General features: G+C 42.3%; 1 protein-coding gene across 1 annotated transcript in view; it reads left to right on the forward strand.

Annotated features, from left to right (window-relative positions):
* IGF2R (insulin like growth factor 2 receptor) overlaps positions 1-16,770 on the forward strand; it is a 92,493-nt gene that overhangs the window by 7,983 nt on the left and 67,740 nt on the right. Inside the window, exons 2-6 of the mRNA XM_006264580.4 lie at positions 960-1,093; positions 10,129-10,253; positions 13,319-13,417; positions 14,007-14,136; positions 15,531-15,651. Of these exons, the coding sequence (XP_006264642.3) occupies positions 960-1,093; positions 10,129-10,253; positions 13,319-13,417; positions 14,007-14,136; positions 15,531-15,651 (609 nt within the window). The remainder of the gene's footprint in view (positions 1-959; positions 1,094-10,128; positions 10,254-13,318; positions 13,418-14,006; positions 14,137-15,530; positions 15,652-16,770) is intronic.

Raw genomic sequence — 16,770 nt, forward strand, 5'->3', positions numbered from 1 at the left:
CATAGTATTTCCCAAGCAGTTGCAGAGCAGAGTGAACGAGATTAGTCAACTTCACTGTTTTTGCACAGAAACCTGTAAGCCAAGGGTATCAAATTTGCCCAGGACCAGATCCACACCTTGGGGGCTCCTTCTCGGTTGGATCTGTAGGGCTAGCAGCTTTGGTGGCAGGGCAAGGGAAGCCTGTATGCACACAGCCCTTGCTCTCCCTGCTACCACTGACTGCCATGTCTGTCAGGGCTCTGAATTGTGGCTGATCATGCCCCCTACCTATGCCCTCAGCTTTTGGTAGGCTGCTGGGCTGGGTGGAATGGCTCCTCAGGCTGGGGCATGTCTGACACGTCTACTGTAGACTGCAGTGAAATATCTGATAAATTTGTCTTGTGGCTGAAGCTTCTTGGTAAAATGGTGCCTTGGTGTATACTAAGGCGCAGAGAGATTCAGTGATGAATAAGACTCAAAATCAGGCTGGGTAGAGTTGGGAAGAAGGTAGTTTGGATGCACACGCAGGCATGCATGCACGTACACAAACACTTTTGGACATCTAGACACAGGTTCCTATAATTCATAGTAGTCCATGTAAGAAGTGTATAATGATGGAATGCTTTTCCTATCATTATTCTTCACTCATAGGCAAAAGTAGCAAGCATATCCTGAATCAGATTAAACTTAGGAATTGGGTTTCTGAAGAGACTGGCATTGTTACCTACTTAGTTTAAGTTAAATTAGTGTTTTATGAATGGCAGGCAAGGCTCTTTGAGTAGATGTGATATCTTTTATCAGAGCAACTTAGTAGTTGGGGGGGGGGTCAGGGGGTGGAAATTTTGGCAAGCTTTTGGGCACAGTCACCCTTCATCAGGCATGGGGAGTCTGTTTTATGAATGGATTTTTTTTTTTTTTTTTTTTTGACGGTCATCAATATGTGTATCAACTGACAAGCTTTTTTTCTTTTTCCCTTTCAGTTATACATGGGAAGCAACTGATACAGACAGACAGGTGCTTTATAAAATAAACTTCTGTGACCCTATTGAAGAGTGTGAAGGATCAAGTGCAGTTTGTGCATACGACCTGAATAAAAAGACCTATCTGTCAGTAGGTAAGTTAACAAATTGATATTTTGTGTCCTGTATCTCAGATCTTTAGTAAAATTACTGGTATATAACTATTTTGCAAGTTTTCTAGGTGTATATTGTCATCACTAACTGTGACAGAAAGACCTTCAATCACTTTTTTTTTTCTACCCTGCCCGCCCCAAATTTCTCAGGGTAGAAAAAGTGTGTGTGTATACCTGCTTACAGCAATATATGCTTGTGGGTTGAAGTATGATATGGAGAGAACAAAAGCTTGGATTCTCTCTCATCCCAGTTACCTGTTTAAACTTCATTTTAATGTTAATTTGTATTTACATTAATGCAATCCGACAGCACTTAAAAATATTCATGTAAGAATCTTATTTGTCCCTCATAGGGTATTTGAGTACTTAGCAGTGGTAGTGACCATGGGGATTATGTATGAATCACTTATTTCCAGTGACACTTAGGGGGGTGGATGGGTGGGAAGTGTCTGGTCTGGGGAAGTCAACAGGTCTCTTTTCAGAGCTCTTCAGCCATTAAAGGTATCTGCACCCAACAAAAATAAATTAATGTCACAGTTGAATACCAGAGTTCTTGAAGTATACTTTAGATTTGTGCTTTGTGCTAAATCACAACAACTGAGCTGCAACCTAAGCAGCTGTAACAGAGCTGGAGTGTCAGGCAGAGGGTAACCACTTTACATAGGTATATGTGTGTGTGATGCAGAATTGTATAATGGGAGTATAAAATACCTAAATACTTGTGAAAATTTAAGTTCTAATTCATGGCATGTATTTACTTAAACGCAGTGTATTTGAAATGCCCTATCTCTGAAATGGCTGTTTGCACATCTCTTTAAGTCCAATTATCGTAGGCAAGAAGTAAAACTTTTTAAATTCTGTACAGCTTGACACCTGTATCCATCTGATCGTTTTGTATTCCTGTAAAAGCATAATATGTAATCTGTCAGTAGAACAAGGTTCTTATTTCCTGCTCCTGTGAGGCTTATGGAAAGCCATGGTAGTAGGTCAATTAAACCAGAAGGGTGAGAGGATGGGAGGTGTCGCAAAATAAGTCCTAACATCTCTTCTGGTACCCTTCTTTATCCTTTTTTAGGAGTACGGGTGCTCTGTGTGTTTTGTTTTATATAGAGATCATAAATGGCTAGGATGGCTTTCTTGCTAGTGAAGCCTAGCTTTTGGAGATCTGCATACTTAAAGCCTAATTGTGTCTATGGCAGAAAGATGAAGAAAAAATATATCTGAAACATGACCGAGACTATAAGTCCACTAGATGTAAAGCTTCAAATGCGTCATTGCTTAACTTCACAGTGGTAAAATTACAAACAGTTGGAGCTAATTAAATGTCTTCTTTAATACCATGTTTCTGATGTAATTTAGAACTGATCTCAAAATGATTAAGGTACATCTGGTAGCTCAAAATTGGAAGTAGTGTTTTGTTGTTCAGCAGCATCAATATGAAATCAAGCTTGCACAGTTGATCACAACATAGAAGCTAATGTATCCCCAGCACTAAATTACCCAAGCTGCTTGTGTCTTAATACTTTATTTCCAGTGTGTAGCTTGATTTGTTTGCCAAGAGTGTGCAATAAAATATAGGATGCAGCATGCGGCTGGGTATTATTGTTGATTTTTTTCACTCCTAAATTCCCTGACTAGTGGTACGCTGTACATTAACATGGCATGAACACTTGTTTGTTTTCGTTTCTAATTTGCTCTTTTTTAAGAAAAAAATAGTACGTTATATTTGTTCCAACAGTTATTGACTTTCTAGAGGCTAACTTATTACCTTATGAGCCAAAAATGTGGACTTCCAACTTGTCAGACATTTTTATTGGAGCACTACTTCTTCTTTCCATGCTTAAAATTTAAGGTTGGGGCTTGAAGAATGGGGGAGGATTCATAAGTTCTGCAAAATGTGTCGTGGAAACACACGCAGCATACTTTTGGGTCAGGTCAGCAGAAGCTTTTATTCAAAAGAAACTACAGCTGTAGGGGGAGTTCCAAAGTGACGTGGATTTCCCAAGCACTTGGAAGGGGTGTCCTCCTCCCCCCCCCCCCCCCCCTCCCCCCCCAGCAAAATCAGGAGGCTTATATACTTTTTAACAGTCGCTTACAACTCACGTGATCATATAGTGAAATTAGCATGAAAAGCGGCTATAATATTACTTCATTATTTCTTTGCTGTAATCAGGATGGGAACTAATGGGGGAGGCGAGGTTAGTTCACAAACCTCCTTCTTGCACCTGGAAATCAACTTTGTACTTACTTTTTTGCTACCTTCAAGGCCACGGTGAGCAAAGCAGTTACAGAGGAGTTACAAAGAACAAACACTTGCCCTTATCTGTTCTACTGTACAGAGCCAGCAATTCTCCACAAAGCGGTTATGTCATCTTATAACTAAAATAATCAAAATTTAAGGCGCATATTTTTTTCTGATTCCACAAATGGAAATGGAAATCATGTGTAGTTCATCCTTAATTTTCTGTAGAGTCTTAGAAAGGTGGTAATAAGCTTCGAATTGATACTCAATTTCCTTAACAGCAAGTGTTTCTGTTTCCAGTTATTCCTAGAGGTTTAGGACTAGTTCTATCTGTAGCTTCTAATTCAAATAAATCAGTCCAGTTCTCTTCCTGCCCCCTCCCCCTATCATCTAGCCTCAAACTGACTGTGATTTAGATGTTTGTAAAAATGTAAGTTTAATGGGAGGTCCTTGAATTTTAAAGAACTTGAAAATGTTACTTCAGGTTTTATGACTATTATAATGCTTAGACACAGGCCACTGACAGGCTTGGTTGGAATAGCATTAGAAAAATCCATGGGATTTTAGTGAATGAAAGGAGGAAGGCAATGGGTTGTATCACCTAAAACTAAATCTTTATTTCAGTCTGAGATGTGGACTGCTTTGAATATACCACTTAAACTCTTTTACCTCTTTTTAAATACCACCAGTGTAGGTGGTCAGGGGTGCTGAAAGCACAGTTGTAGCTTTAGTACTGAACTCCTGTTTCTGGGCTTCAGGCAGGCGATGGATCATCTGTTCTAGGCCCTTTTCATAGTTTCATAGTTGGTAGGGTCGGAAGGGACCTGAGCAGGTCATCAAGTCTGACCCCCTGTCATGGCAGGAAAGAATGCTGGGGTCAAATGACCCCGGCAAGGTGTCTGTCTACTCTCTTTTTGAAGACCCCCAGGGTAGGAGCGAGCACCACTTCCCTTGGAAGTTGGTTCCAGCTTCTAGCCTCCCTGACTGTGAAGTAGTGCCTCCTGATGTCTAGCCTGAATCTACTCTCCATCAACTTATGGCCATTATTCCTTGTTACTCCTGATAGGGTTTGGGGGAACAGGGATTCTCCCATAGCCTGCTGGTACCCTTTGGCCGGTTTGTAGATGACCACCAGATCCCCCTCTCAGCCTTCTCTTGTGGAGGCTGAACAGGTTCAGGTCCCATAGCCTCCGCTCATAGGGCCTGCCTTGCTGCCCCCTGACCATGCGAGTGGCCTTCCTCTGGACCCTCTTGATGCTGGCCACATCCCTTCTGAAGTACGCTGCCCAGACCTGGACGCAGTACTCCAACTGTGGCCTGACTAATGTCGCATAGAGGGGGAGGATCACCTCCTTGGACCTGCTCATGATGCATCTGTGGATGCATGACAAGGTGCAGTTAGCCTTCCTGACCACATCCCCACATTGGTGGCCCATGTTCATTTTGGAATCAATAATGACTCCAAGATCCTTTTCTGCCTCCGTGCTGATGAGAGGGGAGTTACCCAGCCTGTAGGTATGCTGCTGGTTCTTCCTCCCCAGGTGCAGTACCTTGCGCTTGTCCATATTGAAACCCATCCTGTTCTGATCTGCCCACCCCTGTAACCTGTCTCTCTCCTCCAGCGTGTCCACTTCTCCCCACATCTTAGTGTCATCCGTGAATTTGAACAAGGTGCTTTTCACTCCTCATCCAAGTCACTGATGAAGATGTTGAACAGTGCGGGCATGAGGACTGAGTCCTGGGGGACCCCCCTGCCGACATCCCTCCAGGTCGAAAAGGACCTGTCCACCAGCACTCTGGGTGCAGCCCTCCAGCCAATTTGCAACCCATCTGACTGTGTGGGCATCAATGCCACAGTTGCCTAATTTCTTAATGAGAATGGGGTGAGAGATGGTGCCAAAGGCCTTCCTAAAGTCCAGAAAAACTATGTCCACCGCGACACCTGCATCCAAGGATTTTGTGACCTGGTTGTAGAAGGCCACCAGGTTGGTCTGACAGGAGCTGCCTCTAATGAACCCGTGTTGGTTGCCCCTAAGCATGATCTCCCTTGCTGGTCCGTTGCAGATGTGCTCCTGGATATTTTTCTCAAAAAGCTTCCGTAGGCCTGAGGTAAGAGTAACGGGCCTGTAATTTTCTGGGTTGTCCTTCCTCCCCTTTTTGAAAATGGGGACCACATTGGCCCTTTTCCAGTCCTCTTGCACCACGCCAGAGCACCACGAGTGCTTGTAAAGCTGTGCCAGGGGTCCCTCTTTTCCATAGAGCAAAAAAAGGGAAAACTTTCTATTGAATCTTGGCTTTCACTTGCATTGTGTGAAAGAGCTGTACAACACCTGACAGTGCCCTTAGTACCATGTGATAGAGCTATAAAGCAGATAAGTAATGCAAACAGCCCTCCTGGACATGCACTTAATTGGAGGCCCTCAGATGTGAACTTTGCAGCCTGCTGACATGAGTGGGTGCTGCTTTTGGCAGGGAATGTATTTCTGAACCTGAGGTGAAATCTTTGTCACTTGACTGGGTGGGAGGGAGCCTTGATGTACATAGGGTTTGTTCAGGCATGTGGCATAGGAAGAAGGATGGCATGTTGAGATGATGAAGGGAAGAGAAGTGAAAAGTGGGAAGGAGCATACTAGGCACTTAGAGGAGATGCTGATAGAGGGGTAGTTGTGCCTGCTTCTTTGTGAGCAGAAGCCTGTGGGGAGCACCATGCTTTTATTCGGCTTTAAATTTTTTTTAAATGACATGTTGACACCTGACTGCCATTTTTAGTGAACTTCTTTCGACTACCATTTTTAGTGAACTTCTTTCGACTGCCATTTTTAGTGAACTTCTTTAAGAACCTCAGTTTAATCTTCTGAGCACTTCCTGAGCTAGATCATGGAGTGGGCTTTAAGGTTCATTCAGCTTGCCATATAAGTGAAAATAATGAGAGTCTGAACCATTTCCCCCAGCCTGGCACACTTATCCCTCAGGCTAAGAGCGTGGCTGGTTTTGGAGGCATGCCTCCTGAAAACAGAAGGTTTGGGCCTAGTCCCTGCTTGGGGACAACACTTGCTCATGAGGAAGCATGTCATAAAGAGAGACTGCTGCTGCAAATCCCCTAGCAAGTCAAAGATATGAGAAAAGGATCACTACTCAGCTAGTCCATAGCTTACCTATCTACCCTGCTTGTTAGTGAGGTAATACTAATTGATTTTTTTTTTTTCTTCCTTCTCCCCTCCCTTCCCCCCCTTCTTATTTTTGGACTACTTGATGCTTTACCTTTTTATTGTTTGTGTCCTCCTCTTAACTGCCTTTTGGATTTCAGGGGAGCCCTTTCCCACCTTTTTATAGTATGGGGGTTATCTCACCCTGTATGGCTTCCTCTTTTGTCCATCCTCATCTAATTTCCCTTCTTCCCTCCACTCATTTTTTTTTCTATATACTGTACACTCTGCCACATCCCATGAATTAACTTTTTTTTCTTCCCACTCTGCTTCCCCCATCTATCTTTCATTTTATCACACCTTTCTTCTGTATGCCGGTTAACTTCAGCTCCGCCTAACCATGTCTAGCTTGTCCTTCCAGAGCCTCTAAGCTTACTGCCAAAGGACTAACCCAGTGGTGCCTAACCTTTCAGCCCCCCAGGGCCCGAGAACGGTGCAAGGTTAGTCTGATGGCTGCATCCAGCTGGCCTGGAGTGGGGCCTGCATGACTTGGAAATTTGGCAGTAGAAGAGTGGTGGCAGTATTAATTGGCACCAAATTAATGGACCTGTGGGGAGCTGATGCTGGCTAGATGCTATGTCTCCATGGGCTGGATCTGGCTTGCAGGCTGGAGACTGAGCAGTGCTGGATTGAACCAAAAGGTGAAGCTCTGCTGGTTAGGGCCAATAATCTTGTGAGAGGCAAATGTACTGTTGCTGCTCCTCCAAGGTGATGAGGTTGTGGGGCTTCCATGCTGGTGGGGGGGGGGTGTGCCTTTGATCAGGAAAACGAAGGGAGAGAGGTTTTTCCCTTGCTTTATGGATTTTTAAAAGTCCCCAGAGGCTTCTGTGGTGTGGGCCAATCCTAAAGGTGGGGGCTGCTAGAAGACCAAATTCTGTTCTCTCTCCCTCCCAGCAGCAAGGGTGCTAGTGTCTTATGGGCTGTAAGGAAACATGTTTGTGGATTCTGCTGCAGCCACACCTTGGTGGCTGCTCAGGTTTTCCTTGGGCTGCTACAGGAGAAAGCTGAAGTGAGACTGAGAGCATGTGTCTGCCACGTATCCTATCACTGCCTCAAGGCAAAGTACTCCAGGATGATCAAGTACTTTCCTGTATTAATCATCACCCCAGCATGTGAACACTCTGAATAACTATGAAGGTGTGAATGCTCTAAAACAGTTCCCTGGAATTGAATTAACATAAAATTTTACAAAGCTTTTTATAATGGGGAGTAATGGAAAGTTGTCTTGCAAAATCAACTGAAATGTAGCATTTAGCTGGCCAGCTGCCATTCTGATTCACCTCTTGTTTCCACTGTTATGGCTGGGTAGCCACACTGTTTCCTTTCTTAGACTTGTTAAGTAGGCTGGTTTTACAGCTTAAGATGATCAGCATTTACGAGCAGCTGTTGCAAGTTCTACCAGTTCCAATTTAACTTCAGCCTGGATTTAATTAAAAATGAACACAAAAGCCAAGACTGCTAAGGCAGAGTGGGTTGGAGTTAGGCCCTTCCCTGGTATTTTAATTGGAGAGTAAACACCACTTCATTCCAGTGTCTGGTTTAATGGTGCTAGTTTTCCCTGCCTTCTGAATCTCCATGTTCCTTCTGCTCCCAAAACATATTCTTCTCTGGATGTTATCACATCTTGCTGAATGTATGGATTGGGTTATTTTGAAATGTAAGCTAGGCCTTGTCCAAAGTTCAGCTGCAGCTACGTGGTTCTTAGTCTAATGATTGCAACTAGACTTGGTGCAGAACTGCTGTCCTGAACATACTTTAAAGAGCGACTTTTCTTAATCTGTTCAGGGTCTCGAGGCAGAGGGAACTAGAAAGGGAGAAGAAACCCTGGTGTTGGCACTCTTGCTTCAGTGATAGTCCTCTAGTTGTAATCTTAGTTGAAGAAAAATGGGGTGGAGGTAGGGAGAACTATGCTGCTAAACTTGTTTCATAACATATCTTGAGCTAATACTAATTAAAGCAGGCTTGAAAAAGCATGATCTAGTAGATGTGAAAACTGGCACAGGCTAAGGATGAGCTGTTCTGGGCTGCTGGTATGAGGTGTTGCATGGAAGTAGTATGTGGAACAGTTGGGTCTGGTCTTCATTTCTCTGCTTATGAATTGGAAGTGGGGAATTAACTGAATGCTGAATCTTGCAGACAAGTGGGGTATGACTGGGGGGAAAATGCAGCTGATTTATTGTTTGGAATCTCCAATGAGGTTCAGCTTGAGAGAGGAACTCTTTTGACTATGAGGGTAGACAAGCACAGGAACAAGCTACCTAGAAAAACTGTAGACTTTCCATCCCTGGAAGTTTCCCAGAGAAGGTTGAATAGACACTGGGTTGGGATGGTTTAGTCAGGGATGCACCTATCTCGAGGACGGGGCTGGACTAGGTGACTTCATAAAGTTCCTTCCAGCCCTACTTTCCTTTGATCCAGTTCTCTGGAAAGAAGGGGCAGGAGTTATATAGTGGAACTAACCAGACTTGCAGCCAGGGGTAGAGTAACATTTTAGAGGTCTTCTGTTGTAAGAACTAGCAGCTGAAAAAGGCTGAGCTGTACACGCAGCACCTGAATTATTCTGGAGGGAGGGGAGGGGAGATCTCTGTCAATAGGGCTATGAGGCAGTGTACCTGGAGTGCTGCATTACTGAGGAAATGGCTGAGGATGGTTAGTGAAGGGTGATGAATACTGTCATGGGGACAGGTTGATTAGAGGAAAAGTAAGCTCTCAAGTGATTGCTTGAGGGACATAAGTCTTAGAGGGGACGCCTAAAAGCATCAGGAAGGGGTGAAATTATTATTCATTGTAGTTCCAAATGTAACACAGAGCCCTTAGGTAAAATTAAAGGGGCTGAGCTTAAGCTTAATATCAGGTTTGTGTTCTTGGTAGTAGGAGATGCTAAACTCTGGGATAATCTCCAAAGGGAAAATGGTGGCCTTCTAAGAAGTGTACTCCCATAGACTTGATGCATCCTGTCCCAGCATGTCCCCAGGCGCTTGGGTTACAAACACTGGTGCTAATATTAATTTTCTTGCAGTAGAACCTAGATATCTCAGTTAAGCAGGATCCTTCACTGTGTTAGGCTTGGGACTGAGTATCCTTTTTTATTATTTAAAAGGCAGGTAAAGCAGTGGAGGGGCAGAAATGTGAGGGTAGGTAAGAAATGAGAAGATTTAGCACTGTGACTACCTGTGCATATAGCTGGTGAGCAAAAGTAGTAGTTCTTTTTGGAACTTTGAAAGGTAACTGGACAGATCTTGTCATCTTTATGACTCCTGCGGCAGTAATGCATTAACCAGCATGACTCAGATTTTTCTAAATGAAAAACAAGAGACTGACCTGTAATAAAAATATGGGGGTGTAAAATTTTCAGAGGCTCTTATTTTCCTTTTAAAAATGATGTTCAGGCTCTCAAAACCTCTTAAATGCCTTGAAAATGGGTTAATCTTTTCATTTAGTAGCAGTGTTTAAAACAGATTGCATTTCCTTTTGTGTGACTTTAAATTTAATAATGTGCGTTCTTAATATACAGACTTCTTAACCCTAAAGGCTATGGTAATCCAGTACTTTTCCTTTCTCTTATTTAGGTGACTCATCTCTGAGAAAAAGCTCTAAAACACTTTTAGAGTTCAACACTACAAGGACCTGCTCACAAGAAGGCACTGAACACATGATACAAAGCAACATTAACTTCCTTTGTGGGAAGACTCTGGTTAGTCTAAAGTTGCTTGTTCCCATTTCCTGCCTATTCATTTATATCTATCGAATAGCTGGACAGAGGACAGGCTTTGTTAACTGACTAGCTGTTCAGAGAGCTATGAAAAGATCATCTACTTTTTTATTTTGTGACACCTATGACTGAAGTAGTTCTTGTGAGGTTCCCACTTAGAATTCATTCTACCCTCTGAGTTTGGACCAGGAGAGTTTTGGGTCATGGATGACTTGAGTATTTTATTGGTTTCAGTGAGAAGCCCTCTTCTAGCCCTTAATGCTGCAATCCTTCTAGAAGCAGTAAAACTTTAACAAATTGTGTACTAAAAAGAGGAAACACTCGTAAAAAATCGGCTGTAAGAGCACCTTCATAATGAAAGCTGTTGTATAAATGTTGGTCTAAGTAAGCTGTAGACTTAATGTCTAGAGAACACAACAATGATGAAGACTGCAATGTACATTTTCTTGCATGCAACTTACACCTTTCTTCCCAGCTGGGGAAAATTAGAGTACATTATTGGCAGCCTTTTTCTTTGCATGGGTCCAGATAATTTTTGGAGGGAGCAGTGGCAACATTAATTGCTGTGGCACACAAAGTCAGACTTCTAGTATTTACTGGTCCTCTAAGGTAAACTCTTCCTTCTTGGGACCTTCCCCAAAAGTGTTAAATTCATGGGGAACGTTATAAGCACAAAAAAATATATGGTAGCATCTGTTTTTATGCTTAATCAAAATATAACTTAAAATGTTCAGATTTTTTTTTAGCATTTTTTCCCTCCGAATGGTTATAAGTCAATGAATTAAGTATCACAGTGATCAGAAACAAAAGTAAGTCTTTGACTAATTCTAATTTGGGGCATCAACTTGTAATACAGGTATTTAGTAGATAGCTAAAATTTCAGTTTGGAGGGGTCAGTTCTGATACTTAATACCTTATTTACCCAAATCCAAGATGACTTTGAATTTAAGACAGCCCCCCCAATAACTTAGATTCCATACATGGAAAATCATGGCTTTGTTTATAATTTTCCTTGTATAGAAGCTAATTATTGGGGTGTTGTCTTTAAATTTGTTTTCCCCCCACTGCTGGGGGTGGAGGGCAGGTGGCTATATAGTCAGCTGTTTTTTCTCCCCTGCTGCCTCTGCCTACTCCCACTGCCACTTACCTTCTGGGTGGCTCTGGAGCACAGTGGCAGCCTCAGCCCAATCAGGCAGAAATAGCTGTGGTAGCTTGAGGTCAGGGCTAGGGCCAGAGCTGAAGGAAATGGAGGTGAAGGGGGAGGGAACAGGCTGCGTGGTTTCCCAGGTGTGCCACACCATGGGTCTCCGTACCCCCTTAAGATCCCTTGGCCCAGAGAAGGCAGCTCTGGCTTCAGCCCTGGGCTCAAAGTCAGGGCAGCAGCAGCAGCTGCTTGCCCTGGGCCAGTGCTTGAATCTAGGATGAGGCTTCTCCCCTCTTCCCTGATGTTGATTTGGATACCGTGCCTTGGATTCAAGATAAATACAATACATTTCCTTAAAAGTGAACCTCCCAGACTTTCTGTCCAAAGTGATCGGAGCTCAGGGCTCTATATACAGGATGACCAGTTCATGCACTTCATTGCTTCCTGATTTATTTGCATTTTAGATGTATGAAGTTAGTGTTGATAAGGTTTATTACACACTCTTTTCTGGAAAGTGGGCTGACTTAACTGTGTTCGCACTTTGTGTTATGATATGATCCGGGTTTGCACAAAAGATTCACTCCTTGCTTGTCAGGCATTGGCAAGAGGATGCTGAGAGATGTTGAACTGTGTTTCAGCTTGTCCCAATATAGCTTCCCAGTCTTGGAACCTTTTTCAGCAAATGGCCCTTACGTGCAGTTTTGTTAGAAATGTGGTGTTTGTATGCATGCTTCCTGATCCTGATGAACTTAGGAGACTTTAAAAAAATCTTCCTGGGATGTTGCAAAAAGGCTTGCAGCTTTGACAACATGCCCCTTTCCCAGTGCAATAGCTCATCAGATTGTTGACCAGCTCTAACTATAGCAGTTGGTGTAAATGGCATAATTTTGTTAAAGCTCCTGAAAGGTTCACTTGACCAGTCACTCCCATAGTTAAGGTGTTCTCCTGTTGGCTGGCTGGCACATCTTGTTTCAGAAGTAGGATATGGAGAACTAATATAGACAAGGCACAGGGATCCTTTCCAACTGAGAAATAGCAGGGAAGCAATGGGAAGTAGTACTGACTGCTGCCTGGGACCTTTTGTAGGTAAAGAAAGAGTTGGTTTCCGAGACTGTTTAGCCGTGTCTATTTCATACACGTATTATCTGTAATTGCCTTTAAAAATAAGCTGTTGCTGTGGAACTGCAAAAACTAATAGCAAAGGCAGGGTTAGGCTTGGTTCAGATTCACTTTCTTTACACGCACAGAAATTAGCTCTTCCTATGCTCCTGCATGTAGTAGGAGAAGAGATTTAGTTCTTCCTACCTTAACTGCTACCTGGCTTGGTTGACAAATGACAGACAAATATACTGTTCATTGATACTACGGTAGGGAGATATAGAAAAGCAACATACTGTCTTCCTATGCTTTCTCCATTGGACCTTAAAGAATCATGGGGACCAGAGACCTGCTTTTTAGAAATGTTTAAACATTTCTAACTCCTTCTTACTTTTAATGGGAGTTGTGGGTGCTCAGTCCCTGTGAAAATAAAGTGATCTGGTCTCTGCTGCTAAAATACGCAGTATAGACTATGCCTGTTCAGATTGGGAGGTGTTAATTTTAAGGACTCAAGTACAGCCTAGCAATTGGGACTTGCTGCTCCTTGGCAGAATGCCTCTGCCTGTGCTGTCTTAACAGGTCAGTCATTTAGTTAGACAGAACACTAAAAACACCGAACAGCACAAATTCATTTACGTGTTTTTAATATCCACCCATGTCATTTCTGCTGCCATGCTTACGGGAAAGGCTGCGTTTCAAAGAAATTGGTACCAGCAAAATTGGTTTTTATTCTTTTTTTATTTTACACTTTTTTAATGTAGTGAAACTGAAAACCAACTTCTGATTCTGTACCCTTCTAAAACAGGGAACCCCTGAATTTGTGACTGCAACTGAGTGTGTGCACTACTTTGAATGGAGGACCTTTGTTGCTTGCAAGAAGGACTTATTTAAAGCTAAAAAAGAGGTAATGAATACTTAATGTATGCACAAATAACTCCCCCCCCCCCCCCCCCCCCAAAAAAAAAAAAAGTTAGAATTGCATGATGGGGAGTAAGTGGTTTAACAATCAGCTGGTCAAGTCACTACTTCTGCTTCTATTTTCAGTATGTGTGGAGTGGGTGTTTTAAAATGTTCTTATGTATGGTGAGTCTTAATACTGAGTGTAGCTTTGTTACTTAGGGCAACTTTAAAGAGAAGCTTATTTCAAGGGTATGCCAACCTTTGTTTAGAAGTTTAAAATTCAGAGTCTGGTAGAAAAAATACTTAATTCTCAACTGACAGTGTCTTTTGAGCAATTTTGAGCATGCTTTGCATTCTCTATCCTTGTGACTTAGCTTCTCTGCACAACAAAACTATGCACTAGTTGGTATCGTTTGGATTTACATTTTTGTTGGGAGCCTAGTGCTTAAAACTTTCATTTCTGGGGAAACTTCCTGCTGCTTGTCTTTTCATTAAAAAAAAACCAAAACAAAACAAAAAAACCCCAGTGTTTCTCAGTGGTTGTTTGTATGGTCTGAATCTGGAATTTTAACTTACTTGTTTAACTTTCTTAGGTACCTTGCTATGTTTTTGATGGCCCTTGGAAGAAACATGACTTGAATCCACTGATCAAGATTTCAGGGAGCTACTTGGTGGATGACTCGGATGATGATTCTTTGTATATTAATGTCTGCAGAGACATAGGTCTGAACTTCTTTCTATATAGCATCATAAGTGTGTCAATCATAACAGCCCATACAGCCTCTGGGCAAGCCTGTCCACTTTTCGTTAGCTTAACTGCTGTTTTCTAGAATGTTTGATTGAAACTTTGCAGAAAGGGCAGCCTTCAGGTAATAGAAAACTTAAATGGTCTCCTTTCTGTGCTTGGGTGAGGATGTTTTAAAACAACAGCCCTGCATGCAGCATCTTTTCTGAGACTGCCAACAGAGTTGTGGTGGTGGTCTCGCTACTGCCATCTGCCAAATTGGAATGGGACTGAGACCACAAATCATAGGCTAATAGATGGATATCTTAATTTTAAAGATCATTAATCCAGCTGAATGCTACAGTGAGACTACTTTAAAGTAGCATTTAGAGTGCACACTGAAGGTATGGGCCTAAAGTTAAATATGCTTAAGTGTTTAGGTGGTTTGTAATCCTCATTTGCTAGGTGTGGGGGAAATGAAGACAGTATAAGGGATTGTTATGGAGAAATAAGCTTGAAATCTTATCGGGTGCATGCATGTGGACAAGGGTGTTCTTCTAGTCGGCTCCAATTTTAGTTATCTGTATTTCCTGGGCACTTCTGGAAATGTGTTCTTCTGATTAACAAAATTGTTTAGACATTGCTATTTCAAATTTTGTTGGTCTGAAACTTGACATTGGATATTGTAGTCTGAGCTGCACATCTAAAACTAAATGGCTCATAAAATATTATTACACTGTTCTGTCCTTTGCTCTGGAAGGCAAATTACCTAATTATTTCCCCCTTATTGGGGAGAACCTTAAACCCTCCCAAAATACAGAATGATGCCTCCCTTGGGAGAAGTTCATATAATAGGACATGTATGATATTTGCCTCAAGTCTTTTTGAGAGTTACTCCTCCAGTATGCAAAACTATTAACCCTTAATAAGCATGCAGTTGGAATCCATTATAGTTATAGCTAAATCATTTTATCAGGGTGGCTTTGACGGGAGTGTTAAACTCCACTTGCTTGATGTAACCTTGATCCTCTAACTTGGGTTGTTTTTTCTGTCAGTGATACTATTATAATAGTACATTTCAAATGGCTAGTTGTAACCATTTCAGTTATGTCATGACAGGTTCAGGCAGAAATAGAGGAAGTGCATGTTTTTTCTTTTTGTCCTCTGGTTTCAGCAGTCTTTATTTTAGCTTTGGTTTGCCAAAAGAAATCTTTGGAAAACTACAGTTTGGAGATTTTTTTTTAAGGGGAGGGGTAATTTCAGAAGCGTAAAGCCAACTTTGTAATGGAACAGCTTCATAATGGAACTAAACCTTTACCCACTCCTGCTGCAATTCATACCTCGCAGTACTACAACAAACACTGTATATGAGTGTTCATATCTCTTTAAACAGAAAGCTCAGATGATGAGACCAGAAGATGCCCTGAAGGTAGTGCTGCTTGTTTGTTGAAGAAAGGCCATGCATTTGATGTTGGCCGCCCCAAAGAACAACTGAAACTGCTTGGCAAAGACAGGTACTTGTAAATGCCTGAAAATTGTATGTCTGAATTCATAAGGGCTTCTCTTTGTCCACAAATCCAGAGTAATTTAATTTATTACTTGGGTGGCATAGGGCTTCCATTAACTGAATATACTGTATATTTAAATTAAAAAAGAGAATAGCAAGGCTATGGCTTCTTTGTGGACCAGGTTTTTAAGCCTACTTATTTTTTTTTTCATCTCCCTGGGTTTTCTCTGCAGCATGAGGCAATATTTTATCATAGAAAATTAGGGTTGGAAGGGACCTCAGGAGGTAATCTCATAGTTTCATAGTAGCTAGGGTCAGGAGAGACCTGAACAGATCTCAGACCAACCAAACAGATTCTAATGTTTCAATTGGGGAAGGCATGGGGTTTTATTGGGGGTTGGGCAGAGAGGTGTATGGGGTGTATAGCAGTGCCAGAGGTGTGGGGGAGGGATAACATAACATTCTGCTTTCAAATACTGGATTTCTTGGGCTTATTCTTACCACTGCTGCCTGTAGGACTTCGCAGTATTCCCTTTCTTGATACCATGGACCATGTGTGCACCAGACTGGGATAGGAACAAGGTCTCTGGAATCTAGCTAAAAATCGCAGTTGCTTTCTGACCTGAATATCTGCCTTGAGGTTCTGTTATCCTAGATTTTTATACTAGTCTGTGGGTGCATGGGTGGGGGGGGAGGGGAGAATGACAAATGTTTGAAGCTCTTGCATGCTGCAATAGGAGACAGAGAAGCCTGTGAGGAAGTTGACAGTTCGTACTCCATATTGGAGTTTGAATAGTGCATGATTAGGAAAGGCCTGGCCCCCTCTTCAAGCACTGAGGAGATGACAATAATGAACATCTGTTCACTAACAGAGCACAGTGTCTGCTGTGCATAAAATGGTGTCAGAGTTTGTTAGGGTGGAGAGCAGAATGTAATGGTGTAATTAACTGTTATATGCACAAAGGGGTCCAACTCAAGCTGTCCCAGCTTTTCAGATGGGGATTAGGTTGCCACAGTCAGTAAGCTTTAGAGGGATTTGCTGGCAGCAGAAGAATGAATGGTGAGACTTTGAAAGCTTTGCCTCTGTTTCAAGTTAGGGAGGAGAGGAATCTGACCAGAACATACA

The sequence above is a fragment of the Alligator mississippiensis genome, chromosome 1 (genome assembly GCF_030867095.1).
Source record: "Alligator mississippiensis isolate rAllMis1 chromosome 1, rAllMis1, whole genome shotgun sequence".
Taxonomy (NCBI): Eukaryota; Metazoa; Chordata; order Crocodylia; family Alligatoridae; genus Alligator; species Alligator mississippiensis.